Source organism: Cyprinodon variegatus, unplaced genomic scaffold (genome assembly GCF_000732505.1).
Source record: "Cyprinodon variegatus isolate N-32 unplaced genomic scaffold, C_variegatus-1.0 Scaffold154, whole genome shotgun sequence".
In the NCBI taxonomy this organism is placed as follows: domain Eukaryota; kingdom Metazoa; phylum Chordata; class Actinopteri; order Cyprinodontiformes; family Cyprinodontidae; genus Cyprinodon; species Cyprinodon variegatus.
The window spans coordinates 1,160,919-1,188,278 of NW_015150607.1; the positions used below are offsets into that span (position 1 = coordinate 1,160,919).

The 27,360-nt window shown below is 37.0% G+C and overlaps 1 protein-coding gene across 3 annotated transcripts in view; it reads right to left on the reverse strand.

Annotated features, from left to right (window-relative positions):
- cacnb2 (calcium channel, voltage-dependent, beta 2 subunit) overlaps positions 1 to 27,360 on the reverse strand; it is a 90,370-nt gene that overhangs the window by 52,055 nt on the left and 10,955 nt on the right. The window contains exon 1 of one of the 3 annotated variants that reach the window (XM_015377486.1): positions 8,730 to 9,042. The exons of the other annotated variants lie outside the window; for them this stretch is intronic. Within the exon in view, the coding sequence (XP_015232972.1) occupies positions 8,730 to 8,765 (36 nt within the window). The 5' untranslated portion in view covers positions 8,766 to 9,042. Of the gene's footprint in view, positions 1 to 8,729; positions 9,043 to 27,360 lie in introns of those variants that run through there. 3 annotated transcript variants of the gene reach the window in all.

The following is a 27,360-nucleotide window of genomic DNA, read 5'->3' on the forward strand; positions in this document are numbered from 1 at the left end:
CCCACACACATACACACATAAAAAGATATATACTGTTCAAAGCTGCATAACATTAGCTTACGTTTTTTTTCAATTTAGAGAAATTAAAATACAAATATCCACATCAGTAGATCTAACAGTATAAAAACCTAATCTGTTAGATTCTGAGGAATCTAATAGATCCACTACTCTCCTCAGGTGTCTTAAATATTTTTCCGAGAGATTTAGTTGTGTATTTTGGCTGTGCCATCTCCAACAACTATATTAATTCTGGTGAAGTATGCATCACTGGGTTGGATGTCTACATAGACTCACATTAGTGATGAAAAATGTCTTAATCTTCAGTTTCCTTGTAGACATCTGAGGGGCTTTTGATATAATCTGCTGTTTGAAACTCGTCCTAATTCCATTAGCCTCCCATTACAACAAAATAACTTTATGTGGCTTTTTTAAACAATGCAAATGTCAGAAAGATAATCTTAGGTCAGCTTAACTTTATTATAGTTAATAAGATTCACAAGAGCTACTGATAGATGTAAGTTCGAAAAGAGTGAATGCTGAAATTGAATCAAAGTGTGCTTCAACAAAGAATTGTGCACACTTATGCAACCAGGTTATTAGAGCCCTTTTATCTTTCTCCCAAAGAGATTGATTCATTGGCTTTAATGTAGAGGTTGTCACACTAACGTTGGAAATATTTGCACATTTCTGAATTTTTAACTCACAAAAACCCAAAATGATAAAATACTTCTACTGTTTGTCTTTATAATGCACATAACTGAGAGGTCAGCCATATGACCTATGGAAAATTTATGATGAAAAATGCTGTTCTCTTTTAGTTCAGTGGGTGGTGTTATTTAGAAACCAAAGGCATCACTGGCTGTTCCTATCCCTACCTTAGTGCAACTTTCCTTGACCTAGTAATCATGATGGCACGAAGCAAAGAGCTATGCACCTAAAAGAAGCCAACCATCATGAACTATATGATATAATCCGAATAAATTCTTTCTGCGTTTAACTTATTCTCATTGATGAAAGCTAGTGGTGGTTTGTGAAGTATGTAACAGGTATTCAGCATTTTCTCTGGTTATAGTGAGTCTTGGAAAAGCATAAACCACAGACATCTTCTAAAGACCTTAGCTATCAAGCAAAGTCATATGATCAGTCGATCAATGTTTTAGGATTACACATTTTTGCCTTAAAACATTGTAAATGTTCCTTTTGTTTCACAGAGATTTTAGTTAATTAAAAAATACTTAGAGAGATATTATAAACAGTCTTTTCCCCAGAACAGAAAAGCAAAATTATTTAGATGAACTTAAGCTAAAAAGCCCTACACACAAGGATAACAATGAAGGTAATTGTGTGCATCCATTTGATCTCCCAACTCCCTCTGTATTTATTGACTCTAAGTAATGAGATCTACATCTTTATTGACCTTTTTGGCTTATCGAGGTTTAAGATTACGGGAAAGGCAAAAATCCACAATAATTATAGCTTAAATTATACCTGTGAGCGTTGAGAGTGGGCTCAAACAAAATTTAGAGGTAAATGGTGTTTAAAGGTGATAGCTACCAGTTCAACCCCTCTCGGCCAGTAAATAGCTCATTCAAGCTCTCCCACTATGTTTCATCCTGTTTGCCAGCCGGTTGCCAGGTCAGCTAATGCTAATGCTTACATTCTCAACTCTATCAACGAGCTGCAACAATCTGGCAATGCCTTAGCTCTGTTTCTTTACTTTGGCCTGTTATACCTATCCATGTAGAACCCTTTACCAAATGTTGGCATTGCAACCAGAAATACATATTTATATATTTTGGACCTATCAAAAGCTATTTACAATATATACGTTTTCTTTTCCTTTGTTTCAGTAAAATTAATACTTTTATTCTGCATCACGTTAGACCTTCTTTAAATGTATTATAATTGATTTGGTGAAAAAGCTTTGAGTGTATGGAAATTAACTGTGATTTCTGATGCAATTTAGTGTCAACAGCTATGTCTTTATATAACAACTTTTAATATCGTGCAGAAATCTGAGGTAAAATGAGCTTTGTTATGCACATACACGTGGCCTTTTTTGGGCCATTTTCCTACTAGCTGCAATCACCATGCAAAAGCTGATAAACTATAACGATTCCTCATGAAAGAATGCATTTACGCAGTTTGATTATTTGGAAATAATCAAAACATTTTCATGTTTTAGATTCTCAAACTTTGATATTTAGTTAAAAATGGATACAAGTTTAGAATGAAAAAAAATTTATAAAAATATTAGCCCCATTTTCTCATATTCTGAAATACAATTCTGTGAAAACAACTGCCTTCTACAGCTACTTTTTATCCTTGTAATCATCACCAAATTTTAATCAATTGTTCCTTGACATGAGGTAAACCTTTGGTAACAACCTCCTTAAAATCCTTTCATAAGTTTATAAATAAAGCACGGTGTGTATCTGAAGCCTCTGGTGTTTGTTCTGCTCTTACCATCTTCATTCACTGTATTTTCTTGTTTGATCAGCAGATCGACACTTAGAGTTGGGCATGGTTCACCTTTCATGTGTATTTATCTACAATATAATACTTCTGGACTTTTTAAGGGGGAACTTTTTCCACCAAATAATGTTAAAGAATCCTTTAAAGAGATTCCTGCATCCAGATTATGATGTGGATCCAACGGAAAAGGATTATGGCCACTGAAAAAAAAATATTACAGATTCTTTTATTTTATTTCAGTTTAATATGAGAAAAAAACTCTGACATTTTTCCAATATAAAACTGAAATAAAATGTAGAAAACATTTAACTAAAATTTTATTCAGTGGCCCTAATCCTCTTCCATAGAATCATCACCAAAATGTGATAGGTTGTTCTTTGGAGGTGCACCTTTGGAAAAAAAATAAATAAATAAAGAAATTAATAAATCATTAAAATTCTTTTATAACTTTTCAAGTTATCCTGTAAATAGACAGACAAACAAACAAACAAACACAAACGTTCCCAAAACATAACCTCCTTGGTGGGAAAAATAACACGAATAATAATGAATATTACTTGCATAGTACTTCCCAGATAACTCTATCACAGTGCTACAAATAAAAGTATGAAAACAAAGTTTCCATACTGGATGGAAGTACAATTATTAAATAACAATAATAACCCCTGTAAAATCATTGTCATGATGTTTTTTCTTATTGCTTTAATTACATTCCTTTTATGAACCCTACCTGCATATTTCTGACAGTCCAAATAAGTTCCGACATGCATAGATACAATGACATGTAGCGTCTATAATTGCACCTACATCCCCTTATTGCCTCAATGACTGCAGACATGTCTGTTTGTGAGTTTGTTCCAAACTGTTAAACATGTTTACTGAATTTTTTGCATTGTAAGGCATGTTTAAAAGCATTACAATTTCTCCAACTCTGACAATACTTCATATAATTCAGAGCACATTATACAAGTATTAATTCCGGTTGTGCTTACTGACCTCAACGTGCTTTTGTGTGATTGTTTCATTACAACTTCAGCAAACTACAAATGCACAGTGCTTGCTGCATTACGGCTGCCATAGTCAGGAGCGTAAAACATAATGGGCTTGACCTCAAAATGGCAACTGTCAAGAGACATGGTTTTGATGCAGACTTCAAACTCAAGGCTATCAGTCATGCAGAAGAACGTAGGAATAGAGCAGCTGTTAAATAAATCAACATTATTGAATCAATGGTAAGGAAGTGGAGAAAGCAAGAAGATGACCTGTGCTTTGCAGTCTATTGAGCTTTATGAAAAAAGTTTGAAAACAGACCATCCTGTTATTTTGCCTGATCAACATAAACAGTTGTCTGGAATCCACCCTTGGGGATGGGGTTCTTTCTGGCAACAGCTTTGGTTAGTTTACACTCAGGTCCAGCCCTGTCACCCTGATTACTTATTCACTCCACCTGTGCACCTCCTTTTATCAGGGATCATGTTTTCCACCTGCACTCCTCCCTATATAACCAGTCTGCTAACCAGTCACTACTGCAAGATTATTTGAAAGCTTCACAGTGAGTAGAAGTCTAGCATTTCTTTCAGGCCTAAGACCGACCTTCCTTTTGCCTCACAGTTTACAAGCCATCACCGGACTACTCTGAACTTTCTTATTTTTGGACACCAACCTGATATTGCCTTCTCACTAGCAATTCCCACCCTCCCCTCAGGAAACTCCATCTTATTCTAACCTCTCAGCTCTTACCCTGTTTCTGCCCCAAAACCAAGACGGAGAATCCGCATCAAACTGTTTTGCTGATTGTTCCCCCGTCCCTATCTGTTCTTGGGATCAGCATGCTCTCCCTCAAAGTAGTACAAGACAAAAGTGACATCACCACAGAACCAAGCCCAATTCAGAGAGCTGTTGTACAACCGAAGTTCAGTCTCTTGCTGCCTCACAGATTCTGAGAAGATTAGTGGCTTTATTTGTTTTTGCTCAAATCACATTAAGATCCAACCAAGCAATTAATCTGATCTCTCTTCCAAGAGATTCCTGTTCCTGCTGCTGATAAATTGTTTATTTAGATAAAAGTGTTTAACAGTGTAATTTGTGTCTGGTTGAATATTGGGTCCTTAGTCTGCTACATTGCAACACTTTATAATCCAGCATGCCATATGATGAGAACAGTATGGTAGATGCCAGAATTGTACCCACAATCTGTTTCAGGTTAGATAAATAACTTTGCAAGTGTAAGGAATTGCATTTTGATATTCTCCTCCTGGAATTTTCCATGTTTGGGTCATCAGTGTATGTTCTGCATACACATAAAGGCACACACACAAAAATGGCGCATCTTGTGTTCTGCCTTTTTGAGACCAAGAATCAGATTCACACCTGGGGGGGTAGATTAGCCTTGTGTGCAATTATGCAAGAGTGCATGTGCTTTTAAACACGGGGGCTAATTGCGAAGGCTTTAATCACCTCTCTACTGTGTCAAGGAAATTAAAAGCAAAAAATTTCAAGTTTGTAATTTTAGCCCAAAACAAGTCTAAATAAATTAAAGAAGTATCAATACCTTTGTAAAGGTATTGATACCTTGTCATTTAAAAAGATTTTAAATGGCAAGGTCCACCAGCATTGTACATCACTTATATAGAGCATATGGGAAAAAAGAGCCATACAATTCTCTGAATGATTAAACAGAGGATTAGATGCACAAGCCTGTGGCTCTGGGACCTGTGTGAGTTATCTGCACATGGAAACAGAAAGATGACCCTGCCGTTTGTCTCTCACCAACAACAGGGTAGTAACACTCTAGTCAAAAAATATGCTATGGCTAAGTTTTAAGGAATAGCCTCATGCAGAACCCCCTTTAATTGTGATGCAAAAAAACACATATCAGCATAGAAAGTACAATATAAGAACTCCATTGTTACCCAAAATCTAGAGACACAGACTTGGCTAAAACCCCGCAAAGAAAGTAAGCTGTAAATTTAAAGAATGTTTTTCCATTTTTTTTTCTTTTTTACCTTTTTCTTCTTTGACATACTGGTTCTCCCACAACGACCAGAACACCTGTGTTGCCTTTCCGCTCCTCTGCGACAGTCATAAATTATGCAAGTCCAGGTTTTTTGCTGTTCAGAGTACCGGGACCTAGGGTTGTCAATATCTGACACCTGGCATTATTAGAGGAAAACTCATTCTCAGTCAAAAGATGTCTTGATGACTTTATTTCCCAGCTGAGGTGAAACCTATAGCAGAGGAGGTGAGCAGTTAGCATATTGAAGAGCTCCTCCAACTGTATGTTTCAAGTCAGTGTGGAGTAAAGTCAACTGAAGAGTCTCACAGTGAGGCAGATCACACACTGACAAACTAAGTTGACACATACACACATACAACCAAGTGTTTAAGCTCTGTAGTATCATGGTTAGCCCTGCAGTGTTTTTCTTTAGCTGGCTTGGCATTAAGCTTTAATTTGATAGCATGACATCTGTTGCATGGTCCACTCAACCTTCAGAGGCAAACCCAATCTGCCTGAAAACAAATAAAGCGGAAAAAAAGCAAATAAATAAATAAACACACTCATGCACACACCGACATAGAACAACCTTAAAACTGACAATACTCAACATCAAGCAGTAACATTCAGCCCCAGTGTCACCGTGATGCTGAGCGGCTTGGACTTCTGCTGTAAAACATGTGACCTCCTGCAGCTGTGCTCCTGTGGTCAGACTGTCAGTCAGTAACAGCACCATCTGGAGTTCTAATCCGCCTGGCATGGCCCACCCCAGTGATTATAAATGTAGCCCTCAAAGTCATTAGGCTTATTGGACCGACAAGTGGATACTCTCGGTGGGTGAGTCGCTGTATCCAAAAAGTTTCTACAGATGAAAATAATGGCAATGTATAAACTGACATGAGAAAAAATTTATTTCTTTTTGTTTTACTTTAAAATGTATATATGTATGCATGGAACTTTTATTTAACCAGGTATGCCTCGTAGAGATTACAAATCTGAAAGATGGATCTAAAATGTATCTAAAATTAATTTGTAATTTTGGTAAGATTGACGTGGAAGAATTATTTAAATGTGGTTGAGTTTTTATGACTCAACCCAAAAACTGAGTGTCACAATTTGATAGATTGATTATTGTGACAGTCTTATGTCTGGCCTCAGTTTTTCTGGAAACAAAACTCTTATACCATTTGGAAAGCCTTCCCAGAAGAACTGAAACTGTAACAACTGTAAATGGCCAATATCATGTAAAATCCCACAAATGATTAGATGGTTAGATTATTCATTCGAGCTGTTAGGGGAGATATTATAGGTCAGGGGTACTCAGATCCAGTCCTCAAGAGCTACTGTCAGCGTGGTGATAATGTTACCAGGCTTCTCTAAAATGCACCTATGATCTTCATATCCTGCCAATATTATAAAAAAAATAACATTGAGAGATTTTTTTTTAAGCTACATGAATACAATGGTGAATTACTTTGTTTCATAATTATCTCATGGCTGTGGTATAACAAAATATTCCTGTATCAAAAAGAATGTTGTTTTTATAAGATTTTTAAAATATTTGTTTTTATATTTTTTTTGTATGGATGAATTGATGGATGATGGATGCATGCTTGCATGGATGGATGGATGGATGGATGGATGGATGGATGGATGGATGGATGGATGGATGGATGGATGGATGGATGGATGAATTGATGGATGAATGGATGGATGGATGGATGCATGCTTGCATGGATGGATGGATGGATGGATGGATGGATGGATGCATGGATGGATATGTGGATGGATGTATGTATGGATACTGTAGATGTTGAATTCAGGATGCCTGGATGTGGGGATGGATTGATGGATGGATGGATGGATGGATGGATGGATGGATGGATGGATGGATGGATGGATGGATGGATGGATGGATGGATGGATGGATGGATGGATGGATGAATGGATGTGTGGATGGATGGATGAATGCATGAATGAATGAATGATTAAATGGAATCATGGTTGGATGGATGGACGGAGGGGGGATGGATGGATGTGTGGAGGGATGGATGGATGGATGAATGGATGGATGCGTTAGCTTTTTGCATCGTTATATGTGGCTCACAAACAGCGAATCGATAGACAGAGGCTTTGTGTAAGTAACAAAGACATCTACCAAGACACTTTGCTTCTGAGACTGTAGCACTAACTCAATAGGTGGAATTACCTCAACTTTAAAGCTCAGGAATATTAGGTTCAGTTTGAGGAAACAGAAAGCAGCAGCATGACATATGCGCCATATGGATAGGTTGAGTGAAAGTGGAGCAGTGTTTCCCTCCGGAGGAAAACAGATAAGTACGTCTTCATGTGCACGTCCATTTGTACACTATGCTGCACAAAAATGACAATTCAAAATGCTAAACATTTTGGTTAAATTTAAGCTTCATGATCCTGAAATAATGTGATCATGGTTTATTTTTGTTTACTTATGTAATCCCCGAGTCTATTCACTTTTATGTCTTTTTTTTTAGTTTGTTCGTTAGTTTAGTGTAGGTTGATTTTAAGCTGAGGGTAACTCAACAGAATGCTCATGACAAAAAAGCTAGGGGTAGTGCGCCTCCTTATAAATTATAACAAGATTAAATCTCCAAACAAATTCAGACAGGAAGTGTATCCAATGGTAAACCAGAACTCAATCCTATATCCAATGCTCCCCCTGCCCCAAACCCCCCCAGCCCACACACATCAAAAGTAGCTGATTTCATCCCTCGCAAAGCCACTCTTACTATAATCTGTCCTGATCCATCTGCACTGGCACAGAATTAGATATCAAACACGCACATGTAAAAAAAAATGTTATGACAGAAAATACTGATGTCATTATTTAATGTCAGTTTTTATGTTTTCACCAAACAGGTAAGCATTTTCTTAGAGCTGAGTTTGCCTTAAAAATATCATCTCAGTATAGTCCACATTCTTTATTTAATGAGCTTTTTTTTAGCAGACTTAATGAATACATTTCATAAAGTGGACATGTAGTACATTTTAGTTATATAATACCTACATTTTTAAGCCCTTCTTTGGAATAGCCAGTGGGTTCAAAAACATTGGAAATTAATGATAATGCATGGCAGTATTCTAATTAAAAATTAAAGTAATATATATGTCGCTCAAGATGCAAAATGTTAAATATGGGGATTTTAAGCCCCTTTTGAGAAAAGGTTTAATCTTGAATTCAAAACAAAAGGCCAAACTCATATAAGGATTCATCACTTACCCAAGAGACATTTTTATTTTTGTTTGGTTTGATCATGGCAACAAGTGCAAGCAGGTAAAGTTGCAAGAGGAGCCCAGGTCCTCAGCAGATATGTCCTACAACCTGCTTCCTGGGCGTGTCGGACGCCGGTTCAAAGGTGATGGCTGGGGGCGCGTCAAGCTCAGCCATAGGTCATCATCCTCCCTGCAAACCCACACGCCAACTGCATCTTCTCTAACTGAATCCTGCATCTGTCAAGTCTCCAGTCCCACTGCATGTAATGATGAGAAAGTTTGCAGGCTTTTTCTGGCTCATTTGTGAGGCAGAAATAGTCAAACTATAGAAACGTTCAGTCTCCTCCCGCTGCCAGTGTTATGTGACCTGAACAACTGGTTATGAATTTAAGCTTAGTATTAATATGCAGCATCCTTTCTGTTTTAACCCCACCCTCATGAGCCACAGCATGTGCCCAATCACAGAGAGGATCACTGCGGCCAGTTCCCGAGGGTGAGCTTATGGAAGTATCAGGATCAGGATAGTATGAGGGAACAGAGCTCTTTATGTTCTGCATGATTTACACAAAATAGATATATTCTAGTAAATTAAAATCATGTAAAAAATCGTTTAAAAAATGAAGTTGGTAATCCAGACTAGATTTCTTTCCCACTCATTACACTCCAGTATGTTCTGCTCACACTCTCCCAAGGGTGCATTTTCTCACCTCACCACTATCTGTTGTCATGGTGCTCTTTTACTAAGAGACAAATACCAGGAAAGATATTAGAAGAAATAAAAAAAAAAAAAATAAATAAATAAAAACCCAGCAGCTCTCCCTTTGATGTCTTTTATAATATCTTGATATACTAAATCTTTTAACCACAAGGAATAAATGTGACTTTGATCTCCTCCCTTCTGGATTCCTGCTTCACTCGCTTTTGTCACCATCCTGTCATAGACAATACAAAAAAAAAAATTCCTTGTTGTAACAATCTGATTTAAAAAAAATGAACTTAACTGAAGTTGATCAGCGGCAGCAAAAACGGCCTTATCACATATATCAACACACCAAAAAGTAATTGGAACAATAGCATTTTATTTTAAATCTTTTTGTAGTATGTTTTATGTAACCTTAAAAACTGAAAAAAAAGGATACATCAGGATATTGAGGTCATCCCATTGCTCTCATAATGGCATTAAGCTCATAATGTCCCACCGAGAAGCAGAAAGAGCAATAACATGTTTGACTGTCTAAGCTGCATATTTTGAATAAAAAAATGAACAAACCAGACCAACTAAATCACTAATTCATTTGGAAAATATAATCCAGGATCAGAAGTACAAAAAAAACCCAACAAATTTATTCACATGAAGGAAAAATTTTAAATCTCTTCGGTTGATGTTTAATTGGACTGACTGTTTATTAGATTTCTTTCATTAACTTTAATTCTAATCTGTGTAAAATGTATCTATATGCTAATATAATTCTCTTTATCTTAGTTTGCAACAATTATGCTGAGCTGCTTTTTCAAAAGATTACATTACATAAATAACAAGGAAAATAGGCTACAGGATCTTTGACAGACCCAATGATTCTGAATCCAGCATAAAAAAGGAATCAATAACATTTATAAGTGGATATGTGGTTTACCTTTAACTGACTTTTCACAAAAGTTAAGAGATGTGCATCAATGTGGTGTCTATAGAGAAAAAATAGTATTTAATTTTCATGCAAGTAAAAATTATACAATTTCTACCCTTTTTGCAGCCATTGAGTGGCTATGGAAGCACATTTCCGCCACATGACAATGTAAAAAAAATTCAAAATAGAAAGTCATAATTGTGAGATTCAAAATCATAAGTTTGAGTTTCGAAGTCATAATCATGAGATAGAAGTTTGAAAGCCGAATATCTGATAATTAGTCTTTGAAAGTAAAAACTATGACTATGTTTCTCATAATTATGTCTTTGAAAGTCGAAATTATCACTTTATATCTCATAATTATGACTTTCTATTTGACATTTTCATGTGGTGGAAATTGGCTTCCATAGATTGGCTTCCATAATAACGAGTAGTTGAGCAGGTGGAAAAATAGAGCATAAACCTTAGCTCCATTACTATATAAGAGCCTGTGGCAGTAAAGCGCTACGTTCTTCCAGGTCACATGACCTGGCCAATGGTGGTGCGACCGCTTGTAGCATTGATAGTGTCAAGTGTTGTGTATTGTCCTGAGGAATCATTTAAAATAACTCATATGTGTCAGCTATTTAGGTCACCAAGTCCATGGTGTGCCTTTAAAAAAACGAATTTTTAACAATGGTCAAGAAGTCATAGGCCTTCAGTCGATTATGAAATAAACTTTAGCTCAGAGCAGAAAAATTTAGATTGAAAACTCAAATCTGTCAATATTAGCTTGACTTCATCTACATCTACAAGTATTTATCTGCCTTCAAATAGTACCAAGGTTCTTTTATTAGCATAAAAATAGAATATTAATACATAACTTCAATCCATAGATTAAAGAAACAGGGCAAACATTACTTGGTATCTTCCAAGGACCTCTATGGTAGATATGCTGAATATTTTGTCAGTTGTGAGAGAATTAAATCAGAGGAGTTATGCATCACACAATCTTGGCATGACTTCATTACCTAGTTATTACCTATGTATAACAAAACATGTGTGCCTGCAGCTTATGGTATGGTTGCATTGTTAATTACCTAATGTGTACAGTAAAAAAAAAGTGCATTAAATGTTTAACTAAGGAATCTAATTTAATTTTCAAACATTTTAATGAAAAAAATTGTTAAAATTAGTATTAAATGAGAAATTTTAATCGCACAGAACTCTAATTTTCATGTAGAAAATAAGAAAAAAAATTGTTTACCGTAACAAAGGACTAACACAGCTCGTAATGTATGTCTGTCAACCTAATTAATTTTCTAGTATACATATTAGCCAGCAACCCTTCCTCCTGTGCACGAGGTTGCCCTCTTTCCACTGGTGTTAATTGGACTGAACCAACATCTGCTCCTGTTTCCAGTGATGCTCAGTTTGGGTGTGAGTGCCTGAGGTATAATATCCAATATTCTTAAGTCAGCAAAACTGCACAATTTTAGACAGAATAATTTGAAGGTTATAAAAAGCCAGCAAATCACAACTTTTACTAACATTCAGTTAATACAAGCTGGGAAAAATAAAAAGGAATGATGGGAGCAGTTTTTATATTGTTTCAAGTCTAAAGCATAATTTAGATTTTATTTAAAAAATGTAGAGAATACTATAGCTCAACAAACACCAGACTATATGCTGACATATTTCCCTCTAATTACATGTGTTCTTATATAATGTTATGACACCTAAAGAAGACATTTCTAAGTAGGCTTTGCCAAAAACTCCAAGTGTAAGGAAATGATGACAGCACACTAGCCCTCAGAGCAGCTGTTTTCTGCTGATAGCAGCCAATATTAAGCATTATGGGAAGCAGACACGTGGCACAATTAATGCCATCCATGGAACCAATTTATTTATATGCAGAAATGTGGGAGTTTATAAATCTGCATTCAGTTACTTTAGCTATACAACTATCCTTCTAAAAGCAGTAAAGTCCTCCATCATTCTCCATTGTCTATTGGTATATCAGATCACTGGAGCTTATTTAACTCATCTTGGTTTATAGAGATATAATTCCAAGGTTGTCACATTTGGCTCAGCTGGTACGGCTAATTCTGGAAACACAGGTCAATCATCCATTGGATGAAAGCCCTAACAAATCAGAATACTAATAGTGACACATAATCATGCACACACACCTTGGGCTACATTTTTTAATAGTTAACCATAATAAACATTTCTCTGGAATTAAACATAAGACAAAATGCAATAAAAGATACATTGTGTAAAGAAACTGCAAAAGGAATGGTGGCTTGTAAGAGCAAAGTTATGAAAATTAAGCAAATCTTTGCCTGCACAATACAACTCTAACCCTACTAAGTGAACTGGTTTGGTCTTTCAAAGCAGATACTGTGCAGCCAGGGAATAACCAAAATGGTACAGTAGGCACACATGCAAAAAATTTTAATAAATTTTTCCGGGTTACCCAAATTTCGTGCTAAGTTTCCTCAATGCTTTATGCTTTTCCAATTGGAGTTGTAACAGGAGCTGCTGGAAGCCTTGTGTATAGAATGAATTTGCCTGTAACAACGTAGATAAAGTTGTTATTCTAAATTCTTGACAGTTTTGGAAACAATTTAGAGTAAAAGGAGTTTACATCTAATTTGGCAAAGCAGAGATATTTAACTGGGGCACCTAATGGCTAAAATAAAAAAATTTAAAAAAAGCGAGAACATCAGAAAAGATGGAGAAGATTAGCTCAAGACTGTTTTAAATTTAGCAAAGGCTTGACTTTTGATAGCAAAATATAAAGAGATAATAAGTAAAACAACATTTAGCCCTAAGTGCCAACACATTCATAAGACCCTCATGGAGTTATTAGATAAAACTATAATCTGCCTTTGAAAGTAAATTCCGAAAACATTAAAAACCCCATTAATAATCATAGAACTTTATATTGGTATGAATGGTATAGTATGAAAATACATTGATGAAAAATGTAAAATTTCCAGACATTAGTTCACTTTTCCAAACCAGTGAGGCTGTACCAAACTCAGACAGTCGTAACTACAACACGGTTAGTGAGCATGATCCCATTGACATCAGTGTTTCCAGGCTTGAGCTGAGCTATACGCTGTGATTTCCTCCACAGATATATATCACACTTTCCATTCCGGTGACGTGATACATTATGCAATGGCAATGAAGAAAAAAATCCCCTACTAAAATCTAAGACATTCCTGAGGGGCCTTTGTGACCAATTAGCTGCTCGGTTTCCGGAAATTTCTACATACTCTGGAAAAGTGAAAGAACGTGTAGATGCTGCCAAGGAAACCCTGCAGTCGACTCTGTGCTGGCTGGACACTCCTCACCGGGCGTGCTTCCCACTGCAACAAAAAAACTAGGAATTCCAGCTCACACTTTTGCCATGGGAGCTCTAATTAAAAAAAAAATCCATAGTCTGGGAAATCAGCATTTACTCAATTGTACCAGGAAAAGTGTTACTGTCTTGACTGTGTCAAATGAGTCGGCTCCAACATTGAGACTTAATGATAGTGTGATTATATAGCACAAGGTCATCCCTCTTCATTTCTTGCCCTATGACATATAAGATAGTCACCTATGACCCTGAAAAGGGTTAAATCAAGTTTAGATATGTAATGGATGAAGGAAAAAATTATGGTGGGGTCCTTGAATAGACTGCTGGATTCAAGTCATCTCAGCAGATTTTGCAGAAACCTCATTACCTGATCCTGGTGTCTGCCTCATGGTAAGAGGAGAACCTTGAATACAAATTGGGGAGCAGAGCAGACCTGCTGTCTTCAATTAGCCGGCTTTCCGTGAGGAGTGTCTGGGATTGGCTCCCCAGTATTTTAGACGGAGTCCCATCCGGCCGGGTCTCCGTGTTCCACATTCCATCCAGAGCAGAATTGTGTTCTGCCCCATTTCAGACGTAAAACGGTGGTTTGGTGCCCCATATTGGAAACATGTGAGATGGGTGTCATGGACACAGAGCCGTGTCACGGCAACTGGGGGGCCATTCTAGTTTAGTCATGCACTACCCCCAGCCAAAATTCCTGCTCAGTGATTGACATTTGATTTCATGCAAACCCCTTTCTCATTTACTTTAAATTCTTTAGTTGCATTTCAACATATGGTCTGCCACAAATCCACTCATCAGTAAAAAAAAGCTTATTCAGTTGAACAGTAGATGTATCATAAATCTAAATGGTTTATCCAAAATATAGGAGTCTGAACAGAGCTGGTAGCATAAAAAAAACAAAAACATCTCCATGTAGACTTTTCCCTTTATTAATCACATTTGACAGAATTTTTTTTGCCTTTTTTAAGATACTGTGTAGAACTCAAAACACATAAATGTAATTGTTTTTGAAGCTTTAATTTAAAAAAGATTAATAAGGTGTGTCCGAACGTCCGCCCTAACCCCTAAATCTCTCAGTCCCTATAGAGCATGGACTACATAGTGGACTTTATAGTGAACTCAGCTAACTGACCGTTGGGACATATGATCACTACTTTTGATTATGTAACTCTGCCTCCACCTCGCGGTGCCTGAGCCATCTTTGCTATTAGTCGCCGCTGTCGCGGAGCAACAGCTACAGTATGGCAACAGCAGGCCACTGTGACAACAAATCCCATAATGCTTTGTGAAGAGAGCTCTCAGCTCAAAGAAGATACATCTGCTTGTCTAGTGACCATAGATAATCACTACTTTTAAAGGTGCATTGTGGGAAATTTCAAGTCCACTACATTTTCTTCCACTAGATGTTCGGACACTCATCTAAAATGGCGTAACCACTATACAGTGCCCTATATAGTGATAAGGATGACCTCTTGGAAAAACAGCCTTAGTCTTTTAATCTCTTTTTATTTGCTGAACCTCTAAGACACTTAACATTTAAGTACGTATATTAGGAAAAAGAACCAGGGAAAATTATGGGGAAAGGAGGAACTTAAAGAGACATTACGGAGTTTTCTAATGATACTGCCACCTGTGGCCAAAACATAAAACTGCAGCACCTTTTTGCTTGCTCTTGTAGCTCGTGCTTGAACTTAATGTATTTTTTTCTTGCTGTTGCTTTTTTTCACCTTACTTGGAGTTGCCATTGCTGTCCAAGTTGCCCTGGAAGCTGTTTGCTTCATAGTAACAGCAAAATCCATCTTGAATATAACGCTTCGATTATTTGCCAGACTGGACCCAATTCACGCTTGACGTCACATCCACAACAGCACTGGAACTTCTGACCCGAAGTACATTTAGGAAAAATAGGCTACAGGTTCATAGATGCATTGGCACTGAAGTACTGAATTGTTAGTCTGCTCCTCAATTAATGTTTTAGTCATAAAGGTTCAAATAAAAGGTTTTTTTTAAATATATATTTTCTGTTTTTTTATACTGCATCAGCTGCATATAAAGCAGTAAAACAAGCATTTCAGAACAAAAACTAATTTCAATGTTAATAGAGGTGGACCTGTGGGTGTAGTTATCAAAGCAGCTCAAATAAACTGCTTCCTTATATGAAATCATAGAAAAATCTAAACAAATTAGTCAAGAAATCATGTAGAGAATCAGGTTTTGTTCATCCTTAAGTAGACCTATAATATTCAAGTGGCTTGTATCAGACAGAGATCTTCACATGTCTTTCCACATCAGAAGACATTGTGAAAGTGATGTACTAAAGTGGTTAAAAAAAAAAAAAAGTCAGTAAAATAATTCCAGCATGGACTGAAAAGTCACTCAGAAAGGAAGAATACACTCCTACTATAGAAAAGTAACCCTAAAATGCGTTCAGAGACAAAGACTTTCACTTTGACAGAAGATAAACTGCAGTGCTTGACTATAATGACCATCGCTACATTTGGACAGGGCAAGTTCGGAAGGACTGTGGGTGGTGGAGATTTGCTTTAGAAAGGACAGGTGAATTTAAAAAACAATTGACTGCATCGTTAGAAGAGATAATTTAGTCGAAATATGAAAATTAAATAAAGAAATCAGAAAGTTCAACTTAGACACACTCACATCTTTCACTGAACAATGACCCTAATTATATAGCCATATTAGTTACAAAATAACTTAAGGGCAATAAGGGTGATATTTTTGAGTGGCCATCCAAAAAGCCCCGGTACAGAGTTTAAGTACGTAAGTAAGTCCGCTTTATTGTAAATTTCTACAGTACATATTGAGGAATTAAATAACCATAACTCTCAGTCCCCTGACGACACAAATAACAGCTACATTTGTGGACAGAGCAAAGCATCAAATTACCGTGCAATAGTTTCACCCGGTCTGTCAGGAGAAATGGAAACATGAACTCTTTTTTTTTTAGTATTAATGAGGCTCCAACATGTTTCTCATTTCCATTACATATGAGAACAGCAAAAACTGGAGGAAGAAAAAAGATTTAATGGATGGATGGATGGCGATGCTTTACTGTCTTGAACAGACTGTATGTGGAATCTGCTATCCCAATTTAAGACTGTGGTCTGTCATGGGAACACAGTGTTCCTGTACTAGCAGAGCTACCGTCTCAAAAGCCAATATGAGTCATTTTAAGTGTTAACTTAAGAAAATTAATCATCTTGAAAATATAAGCCTCCCTTTTTGTTGATGTTAGGACATTATGCCTGTTTACAGCTGTTTTGTTGATGCCTCTGCACTGAGTATGGCTCCTTTCATATGAAATAAAGTGAAAGTGTAACATGGCCATCTAGTGGTGAACTCCAACAAAGTAAATCATTCTCTGCAGCAATAGAGAATGAATGTGTAAAGCATTGTATGCCCATTTTTTAGAGCATAGCAAGAGTAGATCAAATTTAAAAACATACATTTTAGGAGAAAAATAATTTCTAATTCTTTGCTGTCAGAAGGTTTATACGGACAGCAAGATAAACCTTGTTTAAGACATCAACAAACAAAATATAGTTGGAAAAAACTGAAGTAAATGTCAGCTGAGCTTGTGTTTGGGGTAGTTCAGCCTGATGCTGATCTGTGCAAGTAGGTCACTATCTCAGTTCTCTGCTCAAAGCCTAGAATAAAACATTTATGATATCTGGTTGGGTGCAATGAGCAAGAGAACAGCTGAAAACTTTTAGCACAGACCCAAAAAAAACATCTTTTTTTCGATGATGCAAGATTTTTGAGTTGTCACAGGATACCATCTACATCACAGAGCAGTAAATAACATTAAGAAAGCTGATTCTTTGAAGCATAATCTCTTATAAATTATTCCTGCTAGATCTATTTTTAACTATTTTTTAAGGAAACATCTCAACTATTAGTCGACATATGATTAAAACCTTTGCTTAATCATCTTTTTATTCTTTCCTCTAACCCCGGTGATAAATCAGGATAAGAGCAACAAACTCACATATGGAAGCTCTGCTCTCCGGCGATGGCCCAGCCCACAACACGGCATGAAGGGGACCAGGGAGGGGAGGAATGGGTGGCCGTCTCACAGACTCCTCATCAGTCAGCAGCGCTTGCAATGCTCAGCCTTAATCCATCCTTGCAGACTGGATCCACGGTGTTGCAGACCACCAGAACACAGAGTCATGCCAAGGGCGTAGACTGACTCTTGATGCAGGAGTGAGACAAAAGAGCACAGGACTGTCCTATTCACTAGCCCCCCTCCCAACCCACCCCCCTTATTTTGATGATTCAGAAAGTCAGATTATGATCCTCCCCTGTCAGACCGTATCTCCAGACTGTTGCAGCAAGGCTCCTGCCATCCGACAGTGAGGTGTACGTCTAAACTGTTTATCCCACTCCAGAATCTGTCCACGCTCCAGCACATCTTTTGTGCTGCCAAATCCTCTGCAGCTCTGCTGTAAAGTGACAGTTGCAGGCTGGCACGCCGTTTTAGCTGCAAGTAGATTTAGACCCTCTTACCACATACACAACTTTCTTCTCAGGAGCATTTGGAGGAGGTGGAGTTCTGAGTGTCCTTGATTGACCCTCTGTACCTTGGTTTGAAACGAAGGACCACATCTCGATGGACCACAACTCTGCTCTGGTTTTAAAAGCTTTACACATGACTGCATGTACTGACTTTCTGATGTCCCCTTTTCCATTGATAGCTTTTTAGTGTCATCACTCAGTCCTCATTTAAAATGCAACATCTTCCATGAATGCAGTGTGCTGATGATTGTGTAGACTGAGACAAGAACTGGTTGGCTAAAAGGCTGGGCAATGCCTTGATGCTACAAAGATCCTAAAGAGAGCAGAGCAGTAGCTCAGCATTACTTTTAAACCTGATGGCAGTCATTTGCACACTTCAGCTCTAAGTGACAGCATGGCTAGTGTCACTATTTTTACCTCCTTCTAATCACACACTTTTTCCTTCCTTCCCTATTACACTCAAAAAGACACATAGAATCTCTGTTGGATACTAGAGCTACTGTAGCATTAGCCAGCAATGATTATTTCTCTCCTTGTTTTAGTGCTTGAAGACATACTGTACATTGCCTTGCTTAAGTATTCACACCTCTTAAAAATAATCCCTTTTAGTAAATCACAACTACAAAGTTTAAAGGTAGGTTTTGGAGATTTTTATGTGAAAGACCAACACAAAGTACTGACATGAAAAAAAAAGATTGATAGACATATATTTGTGCTTAAAAATGAGTCCTCATGGAAGATCCAGGACATGCTGGAGCTTGAGCTTGTCATGATCTTGGAGCTGATCGCTGGCTTAAATGCTCATTCCATTCAACTGTCTAACTCTGCTAGGTTGCTCATCACTGCTTATCTGATTCACCTGCTCCTGCCTGTATTTAAACTGCTCAGTCCCAGCTATCAGAGATAGATTATTGCTCCTCTTCTAGTGCTTGTTCTCGTTGGCCAGTGGTGAGAGGGGTTTTTAGCCTTCCATAGTGTTTCTGATTTCCTGATCCTGCTTTTTCTGCCTCTCTACCACTGAGCTTGCCTGTATCTGTCTGATCTCAGTAGAGATAGTGGTTTTTAGTGTACCATAGTGGTTCTGGTTTCCTGATCCTGACCCGTTCTGCCTCTCTACCACTGAATCCTGTCTGTTCCCATCTGAACGGGTTGCCTGAAGTCTGAACCAGCCTGTTCTGGTCTTATCTGTGTCCCTGTCCTGACATCGGACTCCTGCATATTCTCCGGGGCTGACCACCTGCTGGATTCTACTCCGTTCTCTGGCAATGGATGATCTGTTAAACTAGAGTCTCCAGTCATAGACACCCTAGCTGCTGTCACTGCAGATCGGAAGATCCGCCTGTTATAAGTAAACCCCTTTTGAATAATCCCACTGTTTGTCTGGCCTTGAAAACTGGGTTCTTCAAATTTGTATTTATTTTATTTTTTTTTGGTCAATTTCAATTCATTTTACTGGCAGCTGATTTTTTTTTCTGTCTCTTATGGACGGGTTTGTAATCTTCTTTTTATCTCTCAACATGGACAGATAAAGATAAACACAATAAAAATAGCCAAGGTGTTGTTTTGTTACCAAGCAGTAAATAAATAGTGGGATCTGTCAAATTTATTTTCATTGTTGATCATAGGATGGTTCAACAAAGCTAAAAGTAACAACAGGATTACATGGTCAGGTAGTATTAGGAAAAAAGACAAACTAAGGTATCTGACCTCACCAAGCACCATGGGGCGACAGTGGCGTTGGATGTAGGAGTTTGCCCTGAAATCGAAGGATTGACGGTTCAAGCCCTGGCTCAGAGTTTCAGTGTCGTTGTGTCCTTGGGCAAGACACTTCACCTGCATTGTCTACTGATGGTGGTCAGAGGGCCCGGTGGCGCCAGAGTACGGCAGCCCCGCTTCTGTCAGTGAGCCCCAGGGCAGCTGTGGCTACAATGTAGCTCGCCATCATCAGTGTGTGAGTGTGAATGGGTGAATGAATGTAGTGTAAAGCGCTTTGGTCAAGTCTCCTGATTTTAAAAAAGGTGCTATATAAGTACATGCCATTTACCATTTTAAACTTGCAGTAAGTAACTGAACATACAATAATTGTGGTATTTTTTTCTTGTCAATTCTCTTGATGGCAAAAAATGTCTTAGTGGCATTTATTTATTTATTTAGTAATTTCAAAGAAAATTAATGAGCTTTTGGTTTTAGTTTTTTAAACAAATGTACATATAATCTATAAAGAAATTCAAGGAAAAAAAAATAAAAACAAGCAAAAGAAAAATAGTAGTAAACGACCGTACAAGACTGTTCACTTTCAAAAGAGGGTAGAAGTATGGACTTATATTTAAACTCTCCTTTAGTGCAGCAGCAACATCATCTAAATAGTTCCTAACACAGTTACCTTGGTTATAACATTCTTTCATAAAAATTGTTTCTAAGACCTCAGTGCATTCCTATTAGCTTATCATTGTAAACATACACAAATACTATTTAGCCTTTTGTTCATCAATATACAGCTCTACAAACTAATCAAAACTTCAAAGAGTATAATAAGAAAAAATATATATTGCCAGTCATACCTGAGTAATTATTTCCCGTATCCCTATGGATTGATGACCATCTACCTAAATAACTTAAAACGTTCTATGTTGGACATTGGTTTCTCTTCACAGCTTCACCTCACGTGCTAATAAACAGAAGCCCCTTGTGGTTCAGCACTGAAGTGTTTTATTTTTACATTGTTCCCTTATGTTATAAAATATCTTCAAATATCAATTTATTTTGGTTTGTTATTCAGTTTTTCATTAGATTTCTGTAATTGATTCAGTCCATCTTTTATTTCTTGTCAGTTGGTTTCATTGGGGCTGGTGCCAATCTCCTGCAGTATGTGGACAAAAGGTAGGTTTCCACTGGTCAGTTCCTGCCTCATATGGACTTAAATATCTTGAGGTCCTATTCATGAGTGAGGGGAGAAAGGAACGGGAGATCAATAGACGGATCTGTGTGGATGCTGCTGTATTTTGGACGCTGCAACGGTCTTTGCGGTGAAGAGAGAGCTGAAATAAATAAAAAATGTTTTTGTGCTTTCCTACCCAAACCTATGGGTGAGGAGCTTAGTCATCCAGAAGAGGATCCGGGTAGAGCTGCAGCTCCTCCATATCCAGAGAAGTCAGCTGATGTAGGTCCAACATCTTTTTCATACAGCCCCTTTCAAACGCCTTAAAAATGACTGATTACTTTTGAAACAAACTTCCAACGTGACAGATATATAAAGTAATCCAATATTTATGCAAACATAGGTTATTCCTTACAAATCAAAATTAGTTAGTTGTAATTCTTTACAACTGATTATGGAGATTTCAGTTATCAAAGATATTAGATATAATTTCTGCCAATTACCAATCTGTTTTGTTGTAAAAAGTTAACCTGAGAACAGGTTATTTTGAGACCATCTATACTACTAAGGATGCTTTTCTTAAACTGCTCGACAGTATAAAAAAAATCCCATCCAGACAAGAATTCCTAAAAAGCATTATATATATTTTTTTTTTCAAGGCCAGTAGGTGGCATGTTAAACTTAATAAAAACATTTAAATTCTTATCCCAGCTCTTGAACCTTTTCTGCTGTAGCATTGATTTCTTGCATAGAGACAGCACTAGGTCCTAAGCCTGGGAGCTCTTCTAGCTTGTTGTGTTGTGTACATTGCCTCCTCCTCTGCTAATCCACTTTTTGCTTTTGGAAGACAGATGGTTCTTACACTAATACACATAAATAGCAGTGCTTAATCTATTGGGACATATAAAATAAAGAAAAGCTGATAACTTCTTTTTGTGTCTGATACAGACACACATTTTGCATTGGAATTAGGCTGTGATGTTATTGTTTAAGAACATTTAGTCCAAGAAAATGTATTTTCTCACTTTGATCTTGGGTTTTGTTTTACATGCTTTTGTTATAGCAATTCTTCTGCAACATGGTACAAGAAAGTCAGTTATGATAGTTTTTTCTTATTCATGACATCAGTAGATGCCTGTATTATGTTTCTTCAGACCCGACACTGAGTCAAACAGAAACATGACAACATCGAAGCTTCTTACAGCCAATATTTTACAGGCCGACATGTGTCCGATGTGATGAAAAGGCACCATTAGAAGCGGACCTGCAGACCTTAGAGTGAGAGGGTGGCACTAAATCAGTTAACCTGCCAGAACATGTCACTGTTTGGACATAAGCATCATTCACATACTGGTGCCACTAATAATTCTGCAGGGCTACATCGCAGAAGAGGCCTCTAATTTTAATACAAACATACTTTTTCAGAATCCAAAGGCTAGATTATTTTCTGTGTTGGATTTTGTTTACTATATGAAATAATGTGGGACAACAGTATATAATAAAGCTATAAATAAATCAGATTTTTTTTTACCAAGATGGCAGGATCATTAAGTAAGTGAAGTAAGGAGTGGTTTAAATGCATGAGAACAGTGTAATTTTATCCCTCTATTTCCAAATTAAAACAGCAAATAGAGCTAACTAAAATATGGTAAATGGCCTGTACTTATATAGCGCTTCTTCAAGTCAGAGGACTACAGTAGACCAAAGTGCTCCACAATACATTCAGTTATTCACACACTGATGATGGCAAGCTACATTGTAGCCACAGCTGCCCTAGGGCTCACTGATAATCCAAAAAATAACCTTGAGGAGCTGTTTTGGAACAACCTCATCACACATTTCCATATTTTGACTGCAATTGAATATGTAAATGAAAATAAACTTCTAAATGGACAATAGTAGGAAGATATTCCCTCCAAAGAAAGTTCAATCAAAAGCTCCCTCAGATTTAACTGAATAGTCACATTTTTATTGCTCCTAGAAAATCCTATAATTGAGTAAATTGAGCAAATTTAGCATCAAACATGTCTGAACTAGAGTGTTAATGAATTACTTTGCTAATTGATTGATCTGTGAATATTTTTTCAATATAGAAATTATTAATCGGATAGCAAAACATGCTTAATATGAGATTTTCCTGTACAGAACCTAAATATATGTCATATACAGTAAGGAGTTCTGGACTCTGAACAGTTATGTTTTTACAGCTTTGGCTGTCTGCTCTGAGTGGCTTGTACTTTTTCAAATTACCTGTTTGTGTGAATACTCTAGCCAAGGATTACCTTCGTCCTTCGTCGTCTCCCGCTTTATCCGGAACCGGGTCNAATGACCGAGCTCCTCACCCTATCTCTAAGGGAGAGCCCAGCCACCCTGCGGAGGAAGCTCAGCCAAGGATTACCTGATTACCAAATTGGTTGATGATTATTTCAATAATCAGAATAAATCAAATCAATTGATTAGTTAATGAAGCTGCTTCAATAATCAAACTGCTGTTACAAACTCTAAACTAATCCTGACAAAGTCTGCTGTCATACATTTCAACAGTTTTTTTGTTGTACCTTATAAAAGCGCAGCTTAAAAAAACCAAAAACACAAATTTCAATTTTATATGAACCTATCGGGTTTGCAGGAGATATCTTTTATATTCACTTTAGGTGCACTCTGCAATTTGTTTTATCTTAGAATATTTTTTGTTGTCCTGTGTTGTGCTGTGTCTACTGTCCCACTCCTTTCCATGTGCTGCTACCGGTAATTCATTGTGAAGATGGGCCTTGTCCTGATGATGAACTTTAGATGCAAATTCAAACTGGAAGACTCAGCCCAGCATCACCTGCATCCAATCATCTCCCTATGCGCCTCTTCTCCAAATAATCACCATCAAGTCCTCATTCTTCTTCAGCCAACCATCCTGTAAGTCTCTGCTTAAAGCCCTTTGTCCACAGACTCTTCAGTTGAGCTTCGACCCCTCCCTACATCCACTCTCTGCCATCATGCTCTTAAACTCCTTTCAGCTTCCTTCTCCTCTTCTCCAGTCCATCCTTGATCCTGGGGAACACAACCTTAATACTAATCTTACAATGCTCATCCAGGCTAGGTACCATTCGCAGCTTCCATATTTTCAAGCTTGGTCTGAGCGCCTAAGAGATTCCAAATTTAACAATAAATCTCTTTTATTGCCACTTTTCTTTATGTGTGAGTCTCTCCAGGTTGAATTACATTTTACCCATTTCCTAACTTCATCAAGCCAGCGCTTAGAGCACCAAAATAACTGCCATACTTGGTAATAGTATGACATAGTATGGTTCCTCTAGTTGCAATGCTCCAAGTGTTTTCCTTTGGCTTATTATGTGTCTCATGGTGTTCAGACAATCATCACTGTAGATTGGCAACAGAGACAGAGAAAACGAGATGCCCAGATGCTTATCTCAACTTGCCTGTCGTCCACCTCTTAGCACAAACATCTCTGAATCAAAGTCGAGTCCCAAATCAGTAAGCCTCACACCTCGATTTAGACAGAAGCAAAATACTAAACACTCACACACCATTGTTCAGATTTTCACTAAACTCAGTCACGTCTTTCTCAGATCAATTTCTGGTCTCTGTTTTTGAACACCAAATAAAAAAAAAAAAAATGGCTACAAAAAGTCTTACACTCAACGGCTGATTCACACTCCCACATTTAGGTAAAAAAACCAACAAACCTCTCAACATGAAAATATTATGCTTTCTGTTGTGTGCTGTTTTTTTAAAACAACGCACAATAAAAAGCACATTCTGTCCCCACACATCCAAGAAAACAAGAAAGATTTGTCAGCATGTCTCACTTAATAATTTCTCTGGAAACAGTGAAAAACTAAAAAATAAAAAAATCCTTTTAAAAATGTCTGCTGAAATAACAATAATCATTTAAGCTTTTACTTCAGGGAATCCTTGGATTGAACTATATAAGATAAGAAATTTTAAAATAGCTGTTTGTTTTAGTGTTTAGCAGTCAGATATTTAAAATTATTATTGATTTTACTATTCGTGTCAAGAGGAAGATTAATATAAGATGGTCTTTGTTCTGCTCATTTTCTTTAAGATGTTTTAAGTAGTTTTGTGTTTGTGAAAAATGAAATCGTTTTTAAACTAAAAAAATAAAAATAAATAACAGTCTTTCTTTCCCTATTAGACACATTAGGATTAAACATGTTTACTTTAGACCATAGAAAATTGTGAGCTTCTTTGGTATTACCAATTCATCTGTGATTAACACCTAGACAACATTTGTTTAAAGTTTTACTTTGCTTAAATCACCAGAGGATTATGATAAATGCTTCCAAAAGTGCCTTTAAAGGACTTGTGATTTAGATACAAAACTCCCTCCAGGAGTAAGCATGCAAATACAGAGTAGACAACCAGCAGCTAAGACACACTAAGCTTATTTTATTCACAGCACTTCCATTTCCCTTATGAATTTTCTTAGCCAGATGTTGAAATTGTGAAAGACACAGCTGTATAATTCAAGCAACAGGCTTTTGCCGAGTAATGCATGAAGCCAAAGCGAACAGAGGCATTGCAACCCAGAAGAAACTGAAGATGGGGTACGCCTATGTCTTGTAACATTTTGTAACATGTTACAGATTCCACACAAATGTGAATATTGTACACAAATTCAAGAGGGGAAAAAATAAGATAAACTTCTGCATATTAATAACATCTGAAACTAAGCTATGGTTTCTTTAACACTCACAGGTAAATATGGGGTATAGTGAAGCTTGTATCCCAGTCCGTAATGCACAGTAGTAGAAACACATTCAATCACATTTTATTGAACTCTGTAATGTTTATAACTCTATAGCCCCTATTTCTCCAACTCTAATTGATATTTCAGTGTTGCGATCAGAATAAAACATTGGTCATATTCAATTGATGTGATGTCACATATACAGTGAAATTACCTAAATGCAAAGAACATAAGTTGGAACGTAGATTTACTTAACATTTCATATTGCATGACGTTTGCTTTACTTGCAACAATATGTTTTTTCCACTAGATGTCAGTCTTTTGCATCTGTGACAGATGACAGAATCTGGAACAGTACTTTCCAGGTATAATACTTTAATCTAAAATGTACAATTAAATTTTGGTGCTTATTATTAGATTCAATAGAGTCTAGAGAAGAGAGAGAAGGAAACAAAGAAAGGGTAGGACAAGGTGGTTTTGTTTTGACTACACAGTTGGACAACTTTTATTGTTAAATCCATTTTTCCATTCTGACGTATACAAAGTATTTTAAAAAGCAACATTATACTGTGTTACTGCAGAATGTGATATGGTGAAATGTTTCCATACAGATGGGATGAAGGAAATAGGAGGTGGGGAGCAGAGAATGAAAGTGCGCAACTTGGAAAAATGTTTTACATCTCCATAACACGATTGGGACGCAGCAGGAGGTTAAAAGTGACATAATGCTCAGTTATATAAAGCAATGATGGAACTGTTACAGCATATTCTTTTTTCTACTATCTTAAGACCCAAAAGAGTTGTCCTAATTATTCATTGGTATTTTTACTCTTTAACAGTAAGGTAAATACTCTTTTGATTGTGGTCAAAAATACAGTATAAAGATCACAGTATACGATTTAGTGAGGAATATAAGAACATTTCAGTAGAGTCTTCATATTTATAACCTACTGTCCACATCTTTTGTGTAGGAGCATCGGCTGAAATCCTAAGAGATCCTTGTGGAGATAAATACAGTCTAAAAGAGACTGAGATGGTAACATTTTCCTGTTGTAAAGGTCAGACCAATTTTTATATTTGCTTCAAAGAGCGGCAATTTAGTGACTTACAGTAAAGTAAGCATCCATTTTGGTTTTCTGTTGCTTGTTTTGTTCTCTTTCTGGCTCGCATTGTCAACTTTGCATTAAAAGTCACTATATTAATAAACTCTAGATCATACCAGAAAACATCAAAAGAATAAACTAAATAAGGATAGAATACAATAGAATTCTCTCTTTTTATAGGGAAATTCAGGTTTAGCAACAGTGTCAGGAATATGGAAGCATGTAGATTCAAATAAAGTCACAAATATGAATGGTTTTGCAAATTAAAGACAGCATCTCCTGGGGGTATGGTTAAGACTGAAATAGACATGGTCATAAATATGTATTTAATTATTTTCCATCCATCCATCCATCCATCCATCCATCCATCCATCCATCCATCCATCCATCCATCCATCCATCCATCCATCCATCC